Source organism: Primulina huaijiensis, chromosome 1 (genome assembly GCF_012295235.1).
Source record: "Primulina huaijiensis isolate GDHJ02 chromosome 1, ASM1229523v2, whole genome shotgun sequence".
Classification (NCBI taxonomy): Eukaryota; Viridiplantae; Streptophyta; class Magnoliopsida; order Lamiales; family Gesneriaceae; genus Primulina; species Primulina huaijiensis.
Window position 1 is genome coordinate 4,900,178 of NC_133306.1, and position 19,202 is coordinate 4,919,379.

At 38.1% G+C, this 19,202-nt stretch overlaps 3 protein-coding genes and 1 long non-coding RNA gene across 8 annotated transcripts in view; 1 reads left to right on the forward strand and 3 right to left on the reverse strand.

Annotated features, from left to right (window-relative positions):
* The window catches only part of LOC140972727 (GDSL esterase/lipase At1g29670-like), an 8,125-nt gene extending 1,612 nt beyond the window's left edge, over window positions 1-6,513 (forward strand). The window contains exons 3-9 of the mRNA XM_073435148.1: window positions 2,261-2,270; window positions 3,139-3,330; window positions 4,133-4,322; window positions 4,533-4,606; window positions 5,487-5,777; window positions 5,871-6,117; window positions 6,214-6,513. Of these exons, the coding sequence (XP_073291249.1) occupies window positions 2,261-2,270; window positions 3,139-3,330; window positions 4,133-4,322; window positions 4,533-4,606; window positions 5,487-5,777; window positions 5,871-6,117; window positions 6,214-6,440 (1,231 nt within the window). The 3' untranslated portion in view covers window positions 6,441-6,513. The remainder of the gene's footprint in view (window positions 1-2,260; window positions 2,271-3,138; window positions 3,331-4,132; window positions 4,323-4,532; window positions 4,607-5,486; window positions 5,778-5,870; window positions 6,118-6,213) is intronic.
* A 1,322-nt stretch (window positions 6,514-7,835) lies between these two features.
* LOC140979271 (cyclic phosphodiesterase-like) lies at window positions 7,836-18,048 on the reverse strand. 5 transcript variants are annotated; one of them, XR_012175710.1, is made up of 5 exons: window positions 17,578-18,048; window positions 17,095-17,149; window positions 8,284-8,545; window positions 7,978-8,055; window positions 7,836-7,873 (listed from the first exon to the last, which is right to left on the reverse strand). XR_012175710.1 is itself a non-coding variant. In XM_073444616.1 (3 exons), the coding sequence occupies exons 1-3, from the start codon at window positions 17,860-17,862 to the stop codon at window positions 8,343-8,345; spliced, it is 543 nt and encodes a 180-aa protein (XP_073300717.1). In that variant the 5' UTR covers window positions 17,863-18,047; the 3' UTR covers window positions 8,102-8,342. The 5 variants fall into 5 exon arrangements, 1 of the variants encoding a protein (XP_073300717.1); XR_012175709.1 differs by having other exon boundaries at window positions 7,836-7,883; XR_012175708.1 differs by having other exon boundaries at window positions 7,836-7,901.
* LOC140979291 (uncharacterized) lies at window positions 13,732-15,551 on the reverse strand. The gene is made up of 3 exons (XR_012175712.1): window positions 15,094-15,551; window positions 14,967-14,999; window positions 13,732-14,487 (listed from the first exon to the last, which is right to left on the reverse strand). It is a non-coding gene; the product is annotated as an uncharacterized lncRNA (long non-coding RNA).
* Window positions 18,049-18,516: 468 nt separating the features above from the next.
* The window catches only part of LOC140985001 (oil body-associated protein 2C-like), an 8,555-nt gene continuing 7,869 nt past the window's right edge, over window positions 18,517-19,202 (reverse strand). The window contains exons 3-4 of the mRNA XM_073452751.1: window positions 19,033-19,147; window positions 18,517-18,945 (exon numbers count right to left, since the gene is read on the reverse strand). Of these exons, the coding sequence (XP_073308852.1) occupies window positions 18,689-18,945; window positions 19,033-19,147 (372 nt within the window). The 3' untranslated portion in view covers window positions 18,517-18,688. The remainder of the gene's footprint in view (window positions 18,946-19,032; window positions 19,148-19,202) is intronic.

Genomic DNA, 19,202 nt, shown 5'->3' on the forward strand with positions numbered 1-19,202 from the left:
ATTTCAAGAAAAAATTAGTGAGAAAAACTCTTGGAGTTTTAATTTAGGTGAAAAAGCAAGATATAACACAAATAATATTTTTGTATTTTTAAAAACTTTGACAGATCGACGTATATTTTTAAAAAAAAACTAATTTTAAGGAATCTTTTTTTTTTTGAAGAAATAATTTTAAGGAAACTTACGAGTGTAATTGATCAGGTTTAAAAATATTTTTAATACAATTTTTTTAAAAAATAAAACAATAGAAATATTTTTGTCCCGATCAATATAATAATAATTATTACTTCTATAAAAGTGCAAACGCGACTTTAACGAAGCACGCGAACTTTAATGCATTCAATAAAATTGATGAGAGTTCAATTTTGGTTAATTATTTTTCATTTTCATTATATATAAATATAATTATTTTTCATTTTCTTAGAAAAAGTACTTTTGTTTGCATGTATGTGTGTATTTTTATACGTGTATAATGCATGGTTTAATTTACATCAGGAAAAAATGAAAAATAAAAGCAAATCATTGAATCACATGACTATAGATTTGTCTTTCATGAGTCAATTATATTTATTTTTCTCGGAATGTTTTCTTAATTTAACCTTGGTTTCTGATAACTATGATCAGTGATAAAAAATTATAGATATCACACGCAAATTTCAGGAAATATTACGAATTTGACCGATCCATGTTGCAATGTATCGACTAGCGACGGCGCATGTATTGCCGGAACGGTCCCGTGTAACAACAGAGACGATCATTTTTTCTGGGATGCAGTTCACCCCTCGGAAGCTGCCACCGTGATAACTGGGAAAGTTGCATACATTAGCATGTCTCCGTTGTATAGCACCACTGATCTTATTCAAACATGGTGAGAATATGAATTGGCCGGAGGCCCCTATAATAAAGAATGTTGTATTTGAATTGTATTTAGTTCTTATTTCTGTCCCAATTGAATAAAATTTGTTGTGAATTTACATTATTTTATTATCTTTGGCTTCGAAAAAGAGATTTTACGTTGAAGAAAACTTCCCATCAAATATATTGTTACATTTCATTTTTCATAAAAATAAGGGCAGGTTTTTAGAAAAAAATCTTTCAGTTTTAGAGACCAAATTTAATTAAGAGTAGGTCTCTTGTGAGACGGTTTCACGAATCTTTATCTGTGAGACGGGTCAACCTTATCGATATTCACAATAAAAAGTAACACTCTTAGCATAAAAAGTAATACTTTTTCATGGATGACCCAAATAAGATATCCGTCTCACAAAATACGACCCGTGATATCGTCTCACACAAATTTTTGCATTTAATTAATATATGTACATTTAACTTGAATATAAAATAGATAGTATACCCTACTAAAATATTATTGTGGGATTGCCGTACGATTATCCCATAGTCAAAATGCGATAAATACACTTCTGTCTCACATAATCAAATGTGGTTTCTCTCGATATACGTACAATTTATGTTAAATTTTAGCTTCCGAGGGTTAAGGATATAAATAATATCCAGATGAACCAATTGTTAGCAAAACCTCCTTGGAGGATAAGAATATCTTCTTTAAAAAAATTTACATCTTTCGTCATATAACATATCATTTTTTATTTTTAGTCATTTCTTCAACGCAAAATTGACGTGAAACATAAATATATTAACACCGTTGTGGACATTGTTGACATTTCAGCGTCATGTTAGTACTTAGTATAAAATGTTAAAATTTTATTATTTTTATAAATAATGGAAAAAAGGATTGACAATTACTAAAATATGTAGTCCTCCAAGCGAGGTGGCAGCAAGATGGCCTTTTTTTTGGCCTTTAAGGGATAACTTAGATGATAGAGTATGGTGAATCCTTATTTAAAGATCAATACTTCAATCTTTCTTTGTTTCTGTCATATCAGCTTTGAATATCTGTTACACATGGCTTGTCCCGTGTGTTCAGTTCTACCTGATTAATATGATTTGCATGCAACTGCGTCGACCCTTTGAATTTACCAACGTCACATAAAAAATAACAGCTGTGTTTAAAAATAAAAAAAGGGCATTTTATTGGGATTAAAAAACCACTTGCTCCAATATTTTTTTTAAAAAAAAAATTAAAAGAATGACCCTTCCGCCGGTATGCTTGGATTGGAGGATTACCACAGCAAAACTTTTCTAAATATTTGGAAAAAAAAATGATAAAAATAAAAAATACATGAGTTACGTCTCACATAATTCAAGGTGCTTCACTGTACATACCGTTTATCTTAAATCGTAGTTCCCACGAGGTAAGGACAAAAACTCATTGGATGATCACAATATTAAATAATAAACTGTACTGAACTCATAATACATTTGTAATTTAGATCAATCAACGAAATTCAATTTGGCCTAATCTTTTTTTATACTAGGTTTAATTGATTTCTGGGCCCATTTAGCTTTATTGGTGTGCGGGAATTATTTATTTAGCCTATATTCACTTTTTTATATACACAAAGTGCTACTGTTATTCTGCTCGAAAGAAAAAATAAATAGTTAGAATTATTATTTGGTGTAGGACTTAATGTTTGGTGCTTTATTGAAGTTATAGTTGGTGGTACCAATGTAATTCAAATATTTTAAACCGTGCATATGCTCTAACGTCATGTGTCGATTGTTTTACCAACATTGATTGATACTCTGGAAAAGGCTCGGGTCATTCTTGGACTCGGGTGGAAAGAGAAAACTTAACCGAGTCAAATTTCAATTTGCTCCAAAGTATAGAGCATGTGTAAAATTTGGCCAAGGTCCTCTCATCAAGTCAGAGTCTTATCGCTCAATTAGTGTTCAGGTCACCCGACTAGTATGGGTCATGCATCATTAGCATGACAATCAGTGTCCATGACAAGTCCGTCGTAAGAAGATAGGGCATGGGCATATGTCTAGTCAGTAACAGTAAACATGCACAATAATCGAGGTCATCTTTTCCCTTATAAATACTCAGGTTTGCTCATTTGAGATATGACAGTCTACTGCATTTAATAAATTCTCTCTATTTGGTGAACCTTGTATTGACTCGAGCGTCGGAACGGCTACGTCGAAAACCCTTCCGATGCCCACTGACATTATCTTTTTGAGTGTGGTGTGCAGATTGTCTGACCTGGGTCATCCCACCAGGAAAGGTCAGATCACCCGGGAGACCAGGCCAGATCATCCGGACAGACCAGGAAAGGCCATATCACTCGGGAGATCAGGCCAGATCACCCGGGCAGACCAGGACAGGCCATACCACCCGAGGTCATCCTACCAAGGCAGGCAGACCACCTGGGGTCATCCATCAGGCCAGACCATTCGGGCTCATCCCATCAGGTCAGCCAGACTCATACCAACAGGTCGAAATATTTACAGGGAAAGTACACTTTTCTGCTTGGGTAGATTGCCCACCCAGCTCACCCAATCTACCCGGGCATCATGAGTGATACTTATTTCACTCATCAATCTCTCTCCCAATAATTGTAATTCGTGTAATAATCGAACTTGAGATCTTGACTTTGATATTAATAATAGGACTAAACACTTGTCGTTTTATCAAAAATTATAGTTGGTGATAACGATGTAACTCAAATATTTTAAAACGTACATCAACTCAAACGTCACGTTTCAATTGTTTTACCTAACAAAATCAATTATTGTACCCCATTTTGGGAAAACAACTCTTTGGGTTCATTAATTAACTTTGAATATTTTGGGTTTTTGTGCCATAAATTTAAATTTTGATTTTGATACACTAATTTTAAATTTTTTTTGTTTCGATCCTAATTCATCAGAGTGTTGACGTGTCACCAGAAAATGTTGACGTAACTTCATAAATTACGGACTTACTCCCAGAAAGCTGAAAATTAAGGATTAGACAAAGATTACTGTCTTTTATTTGTTAGCCATTCCTTTCTCTAGCTTTAACTAACTTCTCTAAAACTTTATATTTATTAACACAAGTAAAAATAGTCCTTTCTCAAGATTGCTGCTTTGACTATGAAATAAGATCAGCAAGTATTCTTCTTTACTATATATATGCTTAGCTTCCGAGTGATAGATGCTTCAAACGACATTAGCTGCTGTTACAAAATATTGGAGTCTAACAATGTTTTTGCTCTTTATATTTTTGGTCAAGTCATTGTTCCTAATCGAGGGGAAACCTCAAGTTCCTTGCTTGTTTTTCTTTGGAGATTCACTGTTTGATAATGGCAACAACAATGAACTTGCCACACTAGCAAAGGTGGATTTTCTTCCTTATGGCATTGATTATCCGGGCGGCCCCACTGGTAGATTCTGTAATGGACGAAATATTCCGGATTTTATTGGTAAATTTGTCGCGCTTTGGTTTTGAAATTGATTTGCATGCCCGAGTTTGATCAGAAGCTTAATCGGATCCGGAAAGTCGATATTTAAACCAGCTGGCTGTTTATATTTAGACTAGTAAAATTAACGAACACTTGATTAGTTTCTTGGTCCATAATGCAGCTGAAAACTTAGGTTTTGAAGAATCTGTTCCACCTTTTGCAAATGCACAGAGGCAAACTATCTCACAGGTGTAAACTATGCGTCTGGAGCAGCCGGAATCCTGGATTACACCGGCAATATTGTGGTAACTAATAGAATACTGAATCCTTTACAATTTACGCACTTGTTGCATACATGATCTTGTGGTGTACCTTGATTACTTCGATAAATGGCCATAAGAATCTGCAGGAATTTTGACAATGAGTTGAGCTAAGTGTTGAAAACTTTTTTGTCAATAAGAATTTGCCCCACCTAGATGCTTTGGTTAATAGCAATTCTTCTCCAAGATACAACAACTCCTTCTTGCAATAACAACACAATAAATTGCAAGAATGTATCTCTTTATACAGAAGGAAGAAGAGGAGAAACAATATTTGTGCAATGTATGCTTTGAAAATATAATCATTTTTTTTTATATCTTTGATCATGTATTTATAGATATAAATCATTTGAGACATGTTTTTTCACCCAAGTTGTGTTCATTCAAAAAATGTATTAAAATCGTCAAAGAACACCATTTGGGTGCAGGGTATCATGAAAACTCGCAACCTTTCGTCAATCAATGTCGCCAGACATCATTTTATGGGCGCCTAGCTAGGCGCTTCCCCTACTATCCTGGGCACTTCCAGGTCACGAACGTGCACCTGTTTAGGTGCCTCGGCGCTTCTTTTGCTTCTTGGGAAACATTCTCGTAGCTTTTAAAACGCACATTTGAACATTTTTGTTCGGTTGAGTTTTCTTAGTCTTTTCTTTTGCTTAATTTCTATTCATCAAGATAAAACATTCTAATGACAACGTCGGCCCACAGTTTCCAAAGGCATATCCTTTTTATCTCATGCTGGCTGGTAAAACTTGGATGCTTAAATTCATGCATGCATGTGGTCAAAGATTGTTCAAATTTCGTTTCTATTCAAATATCAATACACAACCAACTTAACATTATGTACAGCCATAATCGAATTTAATTTTTGATATCGTTTGCGGGCTCGATCTGTATTAATTTCTTGCAGGGTCAGCGATATAGCTTGAGGATGCAAATTGAACATCACTCGTATACGGTCTCACAAATTGAGCGTATACTTGGGAACGCGACTCAGGCCAAAGAACTTCTGAATAAGTGCGTGTACGTGAGTAATATTGTCAACAACGATTACCTCAACTACTTTTTATCCCCAGAACTTAGCCCATCTACGAAATTATATACACCAGATCAGTTTGCAAAAGTTTTGGTTCAAGCATACTCTAAACAACTTAAGGTAAGTGCAAGTTTATTTTCGATTTGAGATTTATTAAATATTTCGAAATCTATGCAAAAAATTAGACATGATAGAATATGTTCTTGGATCCAGATACTATACAGCTTCGGTGCAAGAAAAGTAGCTGTTTTTGGAACGGCCCCACTGGGCTGCATTCCTCAAACACTGCAAAAATATCCGACCAATGGAAAATTATGTGTGGAATGGATCGACAAAGAATTGCAGCAATTCAATCAAAGGATGATACCTCTGGTTGACCAGTTTAACACCAATCTGCCCGATGCACAATTCATCTTCGTAAACTACACTGCTATCTCAGTTGAAGATATTACAAAATTGGGTATGTTAATAAAATGGTTAATATTACAATTGAGGTTACATATAGTTTTCACCTTTGTAATATTTTAAAACATTCTGACATGAGTGAAGCTTACAGTTCTTTCAGGTTTTGAAGTTGGCAACATTCCATGTTGTGTTACAAGTAGAGTAACAGGACTATGCTATCGTGATTCGGTTCCGTGTCCTGATAGAACAAAATTTTTCTTTTGGGATAATTTTCATCCAACGGAGACTTCAAACATGGACGCGGCTAAGAGAATATACAATGCATCATCACCATTTGATACCTATCCCATGGATCTGCAGCAACTCGCAGTGAAATAGCACTTTCTTCACTAATTTGAATAAACAGTTTGCACATAGTAATATGTGTCCACTTAAGGGTACTGTTTAATGAATATCTTGAATAAGATGATGCAAATTGCAATCCATATTTAGTTTCAAATGTTATTTACTTGAATCTTCTGCTTTGTAATTGTGATAATCGAGATCGACGAATCACTTCTGCGTCTGTTTTAAGCTCATTCTCCCACCGGCAAATAACTCATGTGAATTCCGAAATGTAATGAAAATCTCTGGTGATGAATAATCATGTGCAACGTTCCTTGTATCACTAAAATACATATATTAATTCTAGCATATACATGTAAATGCATATTCTTGGATCCATATACCGTACAGCTATGGTGCAAGGAAAATAGCTGTTTTTGGAACCGCTCCGCTAGGCTGCGTCCCTCAAGTACTACACGGTTATCCCGCGGACGGAAAAATATGCGTGGAATGGATCAACAATGATGCGACGCTGTTCAATACAAGATATCTCTCATTGACCAGCTCAACACAATCTGCCTGATGCAGAGTTTATCCTCATAAACTACACAGCCATTTCAAATACAGATATTACAAGACTTCAATATGCAGATAGAATTAGAAGAGAAAATGGATTGTTTTAATTTTGAAATCGCTTTGAATCTGAATTGAAAAGGTTAAAAAGAAGCCAAGTAGTTCGATATCAAAAATGGAATTTAGTATATTTATACATTCTGACGTGAGTTTCGCTTACAGCTCTTTCAGGTTTTATGGTTGGTAATAACATATTTTATGTATAAGCACAACCGGCCTATGTTTGCGCGATTCGGTTCCGTGTCCTAACGGAAAATAATATATCCTACGGAGATTTCAAACATGCGACAGCTAAGATATAAAACTTGATTTACTGACTTGAATAAGGGGTCCTTCGACCCTGCAGAGGGTATACCACCCACCGAAAGAAAACGATTAAGATTTGGTCACACGTGATTTATGTGAGCTCTACATGAAATTGGTTAAATCTTGGTCATTGATCCAGATCGAATTTCCCCTTGAATAAGATGATGCAATCCAATAATTTATGTCAATATTTTTTTTTCCGAATGTTATTTACTTGAAACTTCTGCGTTGTAATTGTAATCGAGATCAATAAATCACTTTAAAAATATAAAGAAAATCTCGTCAAAGTCATGGACAAATAATAGACCTGGTTTAGGCATGTCGGGCACATAAAATAAGTGGATTAGCTTGACAATATTCCAACCTGCCAAACAGAAGCTGGTCCTTCACTCCTTCCCGCCATATAAAATAGACAAGTTGGGTTGATGATTTGCAACACGCCGAGATAGACCATGAGTCGGCCAGTCCCGCCAGCCCGTTTCGACATTGCTGATAAATAACAGGACAATATGTATGTCTCCCGCGATATTTAACGACTGGGAGGCCAACTAAACGACCCTGAACTTGCAAGCAGCCCTATTATTACATGTAAAAATGATTGAAAGCAGTGAAAACGAAAATTTATCATTGCCAGCGACATTGAACTCCAAACCTGCAGCTCCAAGAATCACTTTGTGTCTCTGGCAATGGAGTGTTTTTCTTTTTATTTGTCTACTAAGGGATATTTGTCCTACACATAAAAGCATGCATACTAAAAACCGGACGAACAGGTGAAATAAATAATCCAACACAGGTTTTAGCATTAATTTTCAACATTTTCGAATAATATCCGGGGGTACTGGATGCAACACATCTAGCCATTTACCAACTCTATATAAAAGAGTGCGTAATGACTTCTACAAATTTGGATGTAGTAATCTTAAAATGCAGCAACAAAGAAGACAGTGCGGATTATTACTTGTTGGTGGCTTCTTCATAGTTTGCTTGAATCCTCAAAAAAGGCCAACTGCAGTAAACCTAAGTCTTTAGCTCGCATTCAACCACCTTCTCCCATGATTTGCAACTTTTATCTTCAGTATCGGTTTTGTATAATGCTAAGTGTGTTATCTTGAAGCTTAGACTGCTTATATCTTCATCGAGAAGGTAAGCTTTCTCACGAGCTGTTTTCTTTTCCTCCTCGGTTATATCCCCATAGAGGAGGCTCAAGTGCGGCATATAAGCTGCACACATGATGATATGTCAGTTGGAAACTTACAAAATCTGCACTCACAAGCAAATACATCACAATAATTTTCTCAAGAAAAATCAAGTTTAGCAGCTTCAAAAAAGATTTTCCTTCAAAATCAATTAAAATACTATTTTCGGTCCCGTTATGGAATCAAATAGGTGTCATGCCCCGAGCCCGGGCCCGCAGCTGCGTGACTGCACAATGGGCTCCTATAGCAACTACTTCGTATTCGTCCTCGCTTTACGAAAGTGATTAACCCAAGTTGTTATAGAAGTCTTCGTCGCGGCCTGACCCTTCGATCCACCAGCACCGAGAATCTAGAGGTGACTCCCGTCGTGTAGCACTTTGCCCCTCAGGTTCAAGAGGTGGAAAAATTCGAAATAACAAAACATGGCTACTAAAAAAAATCTCGTGAATCATCAGCCCTAAAATTGTTCGGACTCCTCTTCCTCAACATGTTCTTCGGATAAATCTGGAGAGGGGAGAGAGTAAGGGGTGAGTATTTTGGGAAATACTCAGCAAGTGGGGGCCGTTCGAGCACAAAATAACAACATACATAAAATTTCGAAATCACATGACTTACATAACATCATTCATATCACATGCATAACATTTACCAGACACTGATATTCCTCAATTTTCTATGATTTACTAATATCAGTCCCTAATTTTTACTCCTCTAAGGGGGCGAGGCCATATAGCGGTTACATCCCCACCGCGTAAGGGTCATGTCATGGTTGGGATTCCCACCCATATACAATCGACTCCTCACAGTGCCCAAAACTGTATGACAACCAACACAAGAAAATGAGTAGGAGAAGGTGTACTCAACCGTATTTTCAAAAATACGAAGAAACATGCATAACAAATTTTTAATCTTTAAAACAAGTCCACTTACCTTGATCCTTGAAGAAAACGTGAAAAGAGTGGGGGTTTCTTGCACTGGAAATTTCGAATTTCCTTCCTTGACTTTGGACTGCAGCAACGCTTCGGTACTCGGCAAAACCACGAGAGCAAGGTCTCGAAAATTCCTAGGGAGGCTAGAGAGAAACTCGAAAATATTGAGTGAATTTGAGGTGTGAATTTCGAGTTACAGGACCCTCCTATTTATAGGGGTTGGTTGCTATCTTGATCGTGTATCATCCTCGCGCTTGAATTTTTGAATCAAAGTTAAATCTTGGATAATTATCATTCTTTTATCCATGATCATGGATGATATTTCGAAATAGAAATCGGAAAAAAAAAATTCGGTTAAAAAAAAAATTTTCGGTGGAATTCTTACTTGAGGCCGATGGTATCCCCTCCGAAATAGCCCAATGAGCGATTTTCACGACTTCATCATGAGGTAGGGGTCGAAATCGCCGAACTCCTTCGTTTAGGCCTCTGAAACCGCGTTTTTGCCGTTTTAGGAAAGTTTCATAATCCCAATAACTTTTCGTAGGAAACTCCAAATTCGATTCCGTGAATTGTTCTGGAATCCTTTAGACATATGCTTCGAATCCATACGCCTATCTCAAAACTTTCCATTTTTGGAAAAATTTTCGAAAAATTTTATTTCCATGTACTTGACTCTATATGACATTCTCTGAGCATTTTTTTTTAATTTCAGGAAATGGCTCCATCAAATCCCCCGCAATTCCGCACTCGTGCCCAAGCTGCCATTCATATTAAACAGCTTGTCGTTGATAATCAGTCGCGCCAGATGAAACGACTTAGAGGCAGACTAGGCGAGAGGAGACGAGAGATTAAGACCCTAGCTGCAGAAAAGGAGAAGATACGGGTCCAGCTCAACAAAGCGATCTATCAGGGAGAGCTGGTGAGAGGAGACAACATGGACCAGAGGGAGATCATAGAGCAGAGCCTATATCGAGAGGGAAGGCTGCGAGAATATATAGAGCAGTACCTTAAGGAATTGGAGGAAGAGAGGCAGCAAAATACCAGGTGCAAGAAGAGACTGGAGAATTCATGTGAAGCTATGAGCAGCCTTGCAGGTGTGACCCACCGTTTGACCCAGCAGGTTGAAACTCTGAAGAACCATGTCAAGCAGAAGAAGACGGAGCGGGAGCAGCACCAACAGCATGCCAATGATCTGTTGGACGAGACGGATGCAGAGATACAGGGGTTAAAGACGCAAGTGGCACATCTTACAGAAGAAAATGCCCAGCTCACGCAGGCGATAGAACTACTGCAAGAAGAAGAGCCAGAAGAGGAGCCGGAGGAGGAAGAGCCCGTAGAGATAGAGGCGGAGCCCATAGGAGATGGAGAGATAGTGAAGTAGAGCATCTTAGTTGACCATTCTTAGTAGTTTACTTTCCATTGTTGCTACGTTTTCTTTTAAAATTCAGTACAACTTTTGTTTCCTTTAGATTGGTCATGTTCATTTTTCCTACTTTGAGAAATCAATAAAATTGTTCTATTTGGTTTATTCATTATTGATTTCAATTTATTTCAGCACAATCTATTGCATGAATTCTACTCGTACAACAATTCTAAGAACTTGCAATTGTAGGAAATGACCGGTAGACCCCCGAGACAAAAACGCAACCCGCGCTATGCTAATACCAACCGTGCTGACGGAAAAGATGATGGACCCCCGCCAGCAGTCAACCTAAGCCGAGCTGATCTTATGGCCATAGCCACTATAGTGGCGACAACACCGCAAGGGTTGGGAAACCCGAACGTCAATCACCCACCTCCTCCACCACCACCTAATGGAATCAAATTTCATTACGAGTCCCTCCGCAAGAATAGGTGTCCGACATTCAGAGGGGACGCCTCGGGAACTTCCAACAGCCTCAATTGGGTTTCGATACTCTTTAGCCAACTCTGGCCAACTTCAAGATCGGCGTCCCCTCTGAATGTAGGACACCTGTTCTTGCGGAGAGACTCGTAATGAAATTTGATTCCTTTAGGTGGTGGTGGAGGAGGTGGGTGATTGGCGTTCGGGTTTCCCAACCCTTGCAGTGTTGTCGCCACTATAGTGGCTATGGCCATAAGATCAGCTCGGCTTAGGTTGACTGCTGGCGGGGGTCTATCCTCCTCTCCATCAGCACGGTTGGTATTAGCATAACGCGGGTTGCGGTTTTGTCTCGGGGTCTGCCGGCCATTTCCTACAATTGCAAGTTCTTAGAATTGTTGTACGAGTAGAATTCATGCAATAGATTGTGCTGAAATAAATTGAAATCAATAATGAATAAACCAAATAGAACAATTTTATTGATTTCTCAAAGTAGGAAAAATGAACATGACCAATCTAAAGGAAACAAAAGTTGTACTGAATTTTAAAAGAAAACGTAGCAACAATGGAAAGTAAACTACTAAGAATGGTCAACTAAGATGCTCTACTCCACTATCTCTCCATCTCCTATGGGCTCCGCCTCTATCTCTACGGGCTCTTCCTCCTCCGGCTCCTCTTCTGGCTCTTCTTCTTGCAGTAGTTCTATCGCCTGCGTGAGCTGGGCATTTTCTTCTGTAAGATGTGCCACTTGCGTCTTTAACCCCTGTATCTCTGCATCCGTCTCGTCCAACAGATCACTGGCATGCTGTTGGTGCTGCTCCCGCTCCGTCTTCTTCTGCTTGACATGGTTCTTCAGAGTTTCAACCTGCTGGGTCAAACGGTGGGTCACACCTAGGGCTGTAAACGAATCGAATCGAATTTTAAGATTTTTTCAGTATTCGAGCTCGAGCTCGAATCCGAATAAACATATTCGAAGCTCGATTCGAAACTCGAACTTTTATTATTTTCGATTCGAACTGAGGCTCGAATTCGAATTCGATTCGAACTTTTCAAATACTAAATCGAATAATTCGAATCACTATATATATATATATATATGTGTGTGTGTGTGTGTGTGTACTTAATAATATTTTATTTATTTTTTAAATATAATGCTAAGGTTCGCGAACAATCGAACAATATAATTTTAGCTCGAATTCGATTCGAAAAATATTCGAACATGTTCGAGTTCGGCTCGAATTCGATAATTTCGAATTCGAACCAAATATTATTCGAACCGGCTCGAAAAGTTCGTGAACGTGTTCGGTTCGTTTACACCCCTAGTCACACCTGCAAGGCTGCTCATTGCATCACATGAATTCTCTAGTCTCTTCTTGCCCCTAGCATTTTGCTGCCTCTCTTCCATCAATTCCTTACGGTACCGCTCTATATCTTCTCGCAACCTTCCCTCTCAATACAGGCTCTGCTCTATGACCTCCCTCAGGTCTATGTTGTCTCCTCTCACCAGCTCTCCCTCATAGATCGCCTTGTTGAGTTGGACTTATATCTCCTCTTTTTTCTGCGGCTAGGGTCTTAATCTCTCGTCTCTTCTCGCCTAGTCTGGCTCTAAGTCGCTTCATCTGGCGCAACTGATTATCAAGGGCAAGCTGCTTCATATGAATGGCAGCTTGGGCACGAGTGCAGAATTGCGGGGGATTTAATGGAGCTATTTCCTGAAATTAAAAAAAAATGCTCAAAATATCATACATAAGATAGAATGACAAATATCAGGGTCACATAGAGTCATGTACATGGAAATAAAATTTTTCCAAAATTGGAAAGTTTTGAGATAAGCATATGGATTCGAAGCATATGTCGAGAGGATTCCAGAACAATTGACGGAATCGAATTTGGAGTTTTCTACGAAAAGTTATAGGAATTATGAAACTTTCCTAAAACGGCAAAAACACGGTTTCAGAGGCCTAAACGAAAGAATTCGGCGATTTCGACCCCTACCTCATGACGAAGTCGTGAAAATCGCTCGTTGGGCCATTTCGGAGGGGATAGCATCGGCCTCGAGTAAAAATTCCACCGAAATTTTTTTTTCTAACCGAATTTTTTTTTTTCGATTTCTCCCACCCGGATTATGAACCAGGCAGCTCTGATAATAGGGCCAGGGTCATAGAGTTCTAAGTAGAGAACAATGCACTTCATCACATCATTTCTCCATTTTGCCTGCCTTTATCTTCTTTTGTTTATGCAATTCATGACTTTAATTATGGGACACTTAACTCCTAATCGTTATTACAATGTAATTTAATTAGAGTTAATTAATTACAACGGAAAACGGTTAAAAATTTTCTTTAAAATGAGCCCAAAACGTGTCCACTATAATTATGATACTGACAATAATATATAATATAGTCTCGTCTAAACACGTCACACTATAAAATAAGCCCACATATAATCCAGATCAACTACATACAAACTAACTCATATCCTCGGGACATGCCCCGGTATACAGATACATATATACACTGGGAAACAAAACATAAAACCTCAGCTCAACTGTGACTCCCTCTAGAAGTACACTCTCCTGTCTCCTGATATCCTGGAATACCCGTCATTGTCCACATACAAAGACAACAGCCCCCTCTGGGGTGAGCAAAGCTCTGTATGAAACAACCACAATATATATCCCACAAGTATCTAAACCATGATATATAATGTGCAATGCATGTATGTCGTCGAGGTATCAGGTCAAATGGCCATCCGCTGAGCATATATCAGAATCAATCGAATCGCTATCAAATCACTGCTCGAGCTGGCAGACCGACCGTAAGAGATGATAGTATGATAGCGTCGACAAAGCGCCATCAAATCCCAAACCTCAATCAATCATCGGGGCCACTAATGATTATGTTTTAAGGGCCACATTGTAACGCCCTTACCAGAGCCACTACTGAACAGACTAATAAGCATACAATACTAAAACTTAATAACAACAATTAAACAGCGAAAACCAAATAACTTAATCATCTTACAACCCAAACGAATACAGAACAAACAACAACAGTCTTAAACATTAATACAATCATATCGAAAACATAATTCTGAACGAGAAAACAATACACCACATAAAACCTCCATTGGATCACCGCCGAAAACCCAACTGCTCTAGCCATTGCCTTGGTCGTCCGAACCGTCCAACCTAAGACCTGTCCCGTGGAATGGGGTGTCCAAAATGAAAACAAGGACGTGAGCGACAATCGCCCAATACGAAAATGTACGAGTATACAAACTGATATGATGCATGCGAAATGCAATATGCTCGGATATCAAGGATCAAGTCAAGAATCTCATGCTCGGTCTAAAGGCGCCTGAGTGTGTAGTCTCTGATCTGCCCTAAGCATGTTTTGGCTCCCACACTCATCATCAAGATGTGGACCTACAATGTCCAGGTCATCAGAGTCCGCGGGTCCCGTCGGACACTGTAGCTCTCTATGTCCCATCGTCCACAATACAGAATAGGGCTGAGCGACCCCAACGAACGAGGTATATCTCAAAAGATATCAGGCTCAACATGATATGTCATGCATAACATGCCAAAGCAGTAAAACATGTATTATGCAACACATAAATATGCAGCATATAAGTGTATACTCCGCTTGGATATCTCAGTCAGTACATCACGTACCTCACTAAAACAATCTGACAGAAGGCTTTGAACCTAGACAATACCAACAATATGAAATCACTATCAAATCAGATCCTGAATTACCAAACATGCTTCAAAGTTCTTCCTAAAGGCTTTAGGATTATACCTGCGTCCGTCGTCAGCCCACTGATGATGTCTCGATCTCAGTTCACCAATCCCTCCTCGATTCAACCCTAGCTCCGAAACTTCCCGACACCAAAGTGTCCTAGAAACTGACTAGAAAACTAAGGTATAAGGTTAGAACTCTCTCTGAAGAATACGGTGTAGGAAACAAAAGAATCAACTTCCATTTATAGGTTGCATCCGGACTATTCAGAAATCCGAATCAATCTTATCTGCCACGTGTCAGAATCCCATTCGTCTAATTGGATTTCTCGAGATAACATAATCTGAAGTAGATCGGGTTATCCATTTAAAATTCGGTGGATCCCAACAACTTGATCCCGAATTATCAATTCCTTAATAATACTTAATTAACAACTCTTTAATTATCTCTTAATTTGTACTTCATTCAAAATAAGGATTCGGGTCATTACACACATAATGCCAAACATAGCATCGTGTTCACAAACCCCAGAATCATATCCAATCATATCAAGGTATGCAAGGATCATAGCTCAAAGTGTATGTCATGTATGCCACATCAACTCAACAAATAAAGCATATAGACACATATTCTCAATCAAATCAATCAAACATATATCATATGCTACAGATACATATCGTATGTTACTCGGTCGCAACATACCTTAATTCTTCGTTTCCAGTCCACTGTAGCTTTAGATTTTAGAATAAAAATCTATCTACATCAATAAAATATTCATTTCAATCAATAAAATCATTCAAAATCAACAATATAAGTTTCAATTATCTTTTGAAACTTTGAAAATTCATATCAAATTGAAATCATAACATAACTCAATTCAGACTTCGAATACGAGTTTCTTGTTGGTTATTCTATCGCATATATGGATCTCGACTTCAAATATATGATCTTCCAGCATTTCGATAATTAAAGTTGCAGGAACCAAAAGAATCTTACCTCAAAATAAAGCTCTCCAAGCGAGGATTCCGAATATATAATTTGTTTTAAGTTTGGACAACGTTTCGAAGTAGATTCGGACGGTAAAATTCGAGTTTCTTCTTGTTTCTTCGAATTTCGAAGTTTTCCTCTGAAAATGATAAACCAAGTCGTTCTCATCGACCTTAAATGGCGTGCAGCAGATGTATTCGCGCTCGGGCGGTAAAATATGGCACTCGGGCGCGCCCGGTACGGCTGAACACATTTTGGCTTGGTCACGCGTTGGGGCGCGCAAGTTATTCCGCCCTAGCGCGACTTGTTCTGCCCGAAACTATATTTTAAGTTTCGAATTAGCAAAAGTGGTCAACATGAAAGTTGTAGATCTATGTCTTGACTTTCATTTGTCACTGGCCTCACTCAATTTGGATATCGGACGCGAGAGTTATGCTCATTCTCCCAAAATGTGTCAGTGCAGAAACTGCAATACACACGATACACTTCGGGATGATTTTGCCTCTATTTCCAAATGGATTTGGACAAAACTCAAAACATGAAAGTTTTAGTACTATGTATTAGCTTTCTAATGAAATTAGTCTCATTTCATTTGGACTAACACTCAGATAATTATGCTAAAAACCGTAGCATGTGTCATTTTTCCATTACGGTTCATCATACTTTTCAAACACAAATCAATTTCTAATACAATCTTTCATTATCACCACCTATTTTCTCACTTTTATTTTCAATTATATACTTCATACACCTCATAGCATGACAATTTCATGAATTATCGATAATCAACATAGGATTTACGATAATACGATACACGGTCCTTACATTAATACTAGTGCCTGACGGTTATGTTAGTGATAACATTCATAAAGAAGGGGCGTGGGAAGGGAAGAGGGAAGGGATCGACCCGATAAGGGAGTGTTTGCAACCTAAACAAAAAGTGATTCTTCACTTTTTATTTGAAACACAACCCTTCGAGGGAATGTTTGCAACCTCTGAAAAGTGAATGATCACTTTTCAGCACTTCCTAAATAACACAGAATTTTGAGAAACAGAAGTATTGGCATGACTTACGCGTGGAGTTCTTGTAACCAAAAGTACCACAGCAATGTGCACTAGCCTCCACCACCTGTTTTAGAGGAGTTTCACAAAACCAACATCAAACCACTAAAAGACTACAATGTCATGTACACTCTAGAAGACATGAATGCACAAAATACAACCCCGTCAACAAATCGAGAAAGAGAAATAGTCACTAAATTTCATTCTAAATATTTTGCCTTTACTCAACTGATAAAATCAGAAAAATACTCTCTTTCCTTTCTTGAATCCCATTTCTTTTTCAATCAAACTTCAAAGCATCCCTCTTTTCAATACTACAGGAAGCAAAACATTCTAAAGAATCTGTTTGATCAGACCCTCCGCCCAGCCCAGCTCTAACATTCAATTCACTGAACCAAAACATAGTCTACAGTCTATACCCAAGATTTAATTTTGATTCAAATAAACGAGATTTCAATCTTCAGCGTGGGATAAACAATTACTTAATGATGTTACCTGAGGTGTTGGATGAAGCAGAAGAAAAACACACTGGTAAAAGAAAGTTCCAGTGGCAACTTTCTCCACGCGGGCATCGTATGCCTCGAGTCTCTCACAAGCCTTGGTGAAACTATCTCGCGCCTCGCTCTCCGTTAAGCTAATGGACCCAACAACAGTCACGTGCGGCTCGAACTCGGGCCCACCGAACTCCGATCTGAGACCCTCCATCAACTTCTTAAGCCGCGGCCTCGATTCCTCCGGCGGAAGCGCCCACACCGAATAAACATCTTTCCTGGCTTCCATGGAGATCAGGTATGTGAACAGGGAGAAGCCGAGAATCTCAAGAAAGGAGAGGGATCGAATGAGGTGAATTTATTGGGAGAATTAAGAGTTCCAAATGTTTTCAAGATCGGAATTTTAACATCTGTGGTTCCCTCACACTATCATGTCGAATCGATGAAGAGGGACAAATAAAAAAATTTATTTTGCAACACATTCTGAAAAGAGGCGGATTTTACGAATCTTTTATTATCATATAAATCAATCTTATCGATATTTATATTAAAAAATAATATTTATATCATAAAAAATAATAATTTTTCATAGATCATCTAAATAAAAGATCCATCTCACAAAATACGACTCGTGAGTGAGACCTAGTGAGACCTACTCTCTTTTTTTACAAAAAATTGTGTGAAACGATATCACAAATCTTTATATGTAATAGACTAGTTTTTTTAAAAAAATATAAATATTTTTTTATTTAATAATATTTTTATGTTTAATCAGCTTATATTATATCTGGAAAAAAAAAATTCAAATATAAAAGAGCTTTTTTTAAAAATTTTCTTGGGTTCTTGAATTTTCAAGAAAACAAGAGCTGAAGATGACATTATTCGAGAAATAAAATAAAGGTGCCAATGATCACGCGCATACATACAAAAGAAGTCCAATATAGCAGAGCAAATTCCGTATATAGACCGATCACGTATAAAATCAAAGCAACCCGCCATACATAGACCACTAACATGTACAGATACATTTCCTTGCGATGCTGATTTACACTACACAAAGTACGTAGTGTTAGTTCAAAACAGATCCGAATTAAGGATGCACTTCATGTTGATTTTCAAGGGGAGGGAGCCATTTTCTTCATCTCTGTGGTCTCCACGTCAATGGCAAAACCCTTACCATGCTGCTTCCAATAGTCTGCCTGAGGATTTATCCATTCCGGTTCCCCAATCTCCACTCTCGACTTCTTTAAAGCATCACTCGATAAGTTGTATTTGGCATCTCTCTTTGCCACTAAATCCGGCTTCACCATCCCCATATTCACTGCTTGAGGTGACATCATCAGTACCGGCGGACCAATCGGAAGCTTGTCACCTGCAAAATAAGTTAATGAATCCCACCTTGATCGTATATTGTTACAGATTTTTCTGGCTGAAAAAGGAAGATGGTTAATTGATTTACCTCGGTCAGTCTGCCAAGTGCACCAGAACTTGCCATACGTCTTAGCAATATTTTGAAGTTCTTGATTCATTATCATTTCGGGAACACGCGGATTGACCCAAAGTCCTGCTTTTACCTGCTTCACGCAAAATACAATCGTAAAATAATGATGGCCTTGATAATACCCATTG

What these genes read in the sequence shown, in the direction of transcription:
- LOC140979271 (XM_073444616.1), bottom strand. Translation starts at nt 17,862, where the DNA reads ATGGAAGCCAGGAAAGATGTTTATTCGGTGTGGGCGCTTCCGCCGGAG. An exon ending in TGCTTCATCCAACACCTCAG is followed by an intron (nt 17,150 to 17,577) that starts GTAACATCATTA and finishes CCTCTAAAACAG; the next exon opens with GTGGTGGAGGCTAGTGCACA. An exon ending in TGGTTACAAGAACTCCACGC is followed by an intron (nt 8,546 to 17,094) that starts GTAAGTCATGCC and finishes TCATGTGTGCAG; the next exon opens with CTTATATGCCGCACTTGAGC.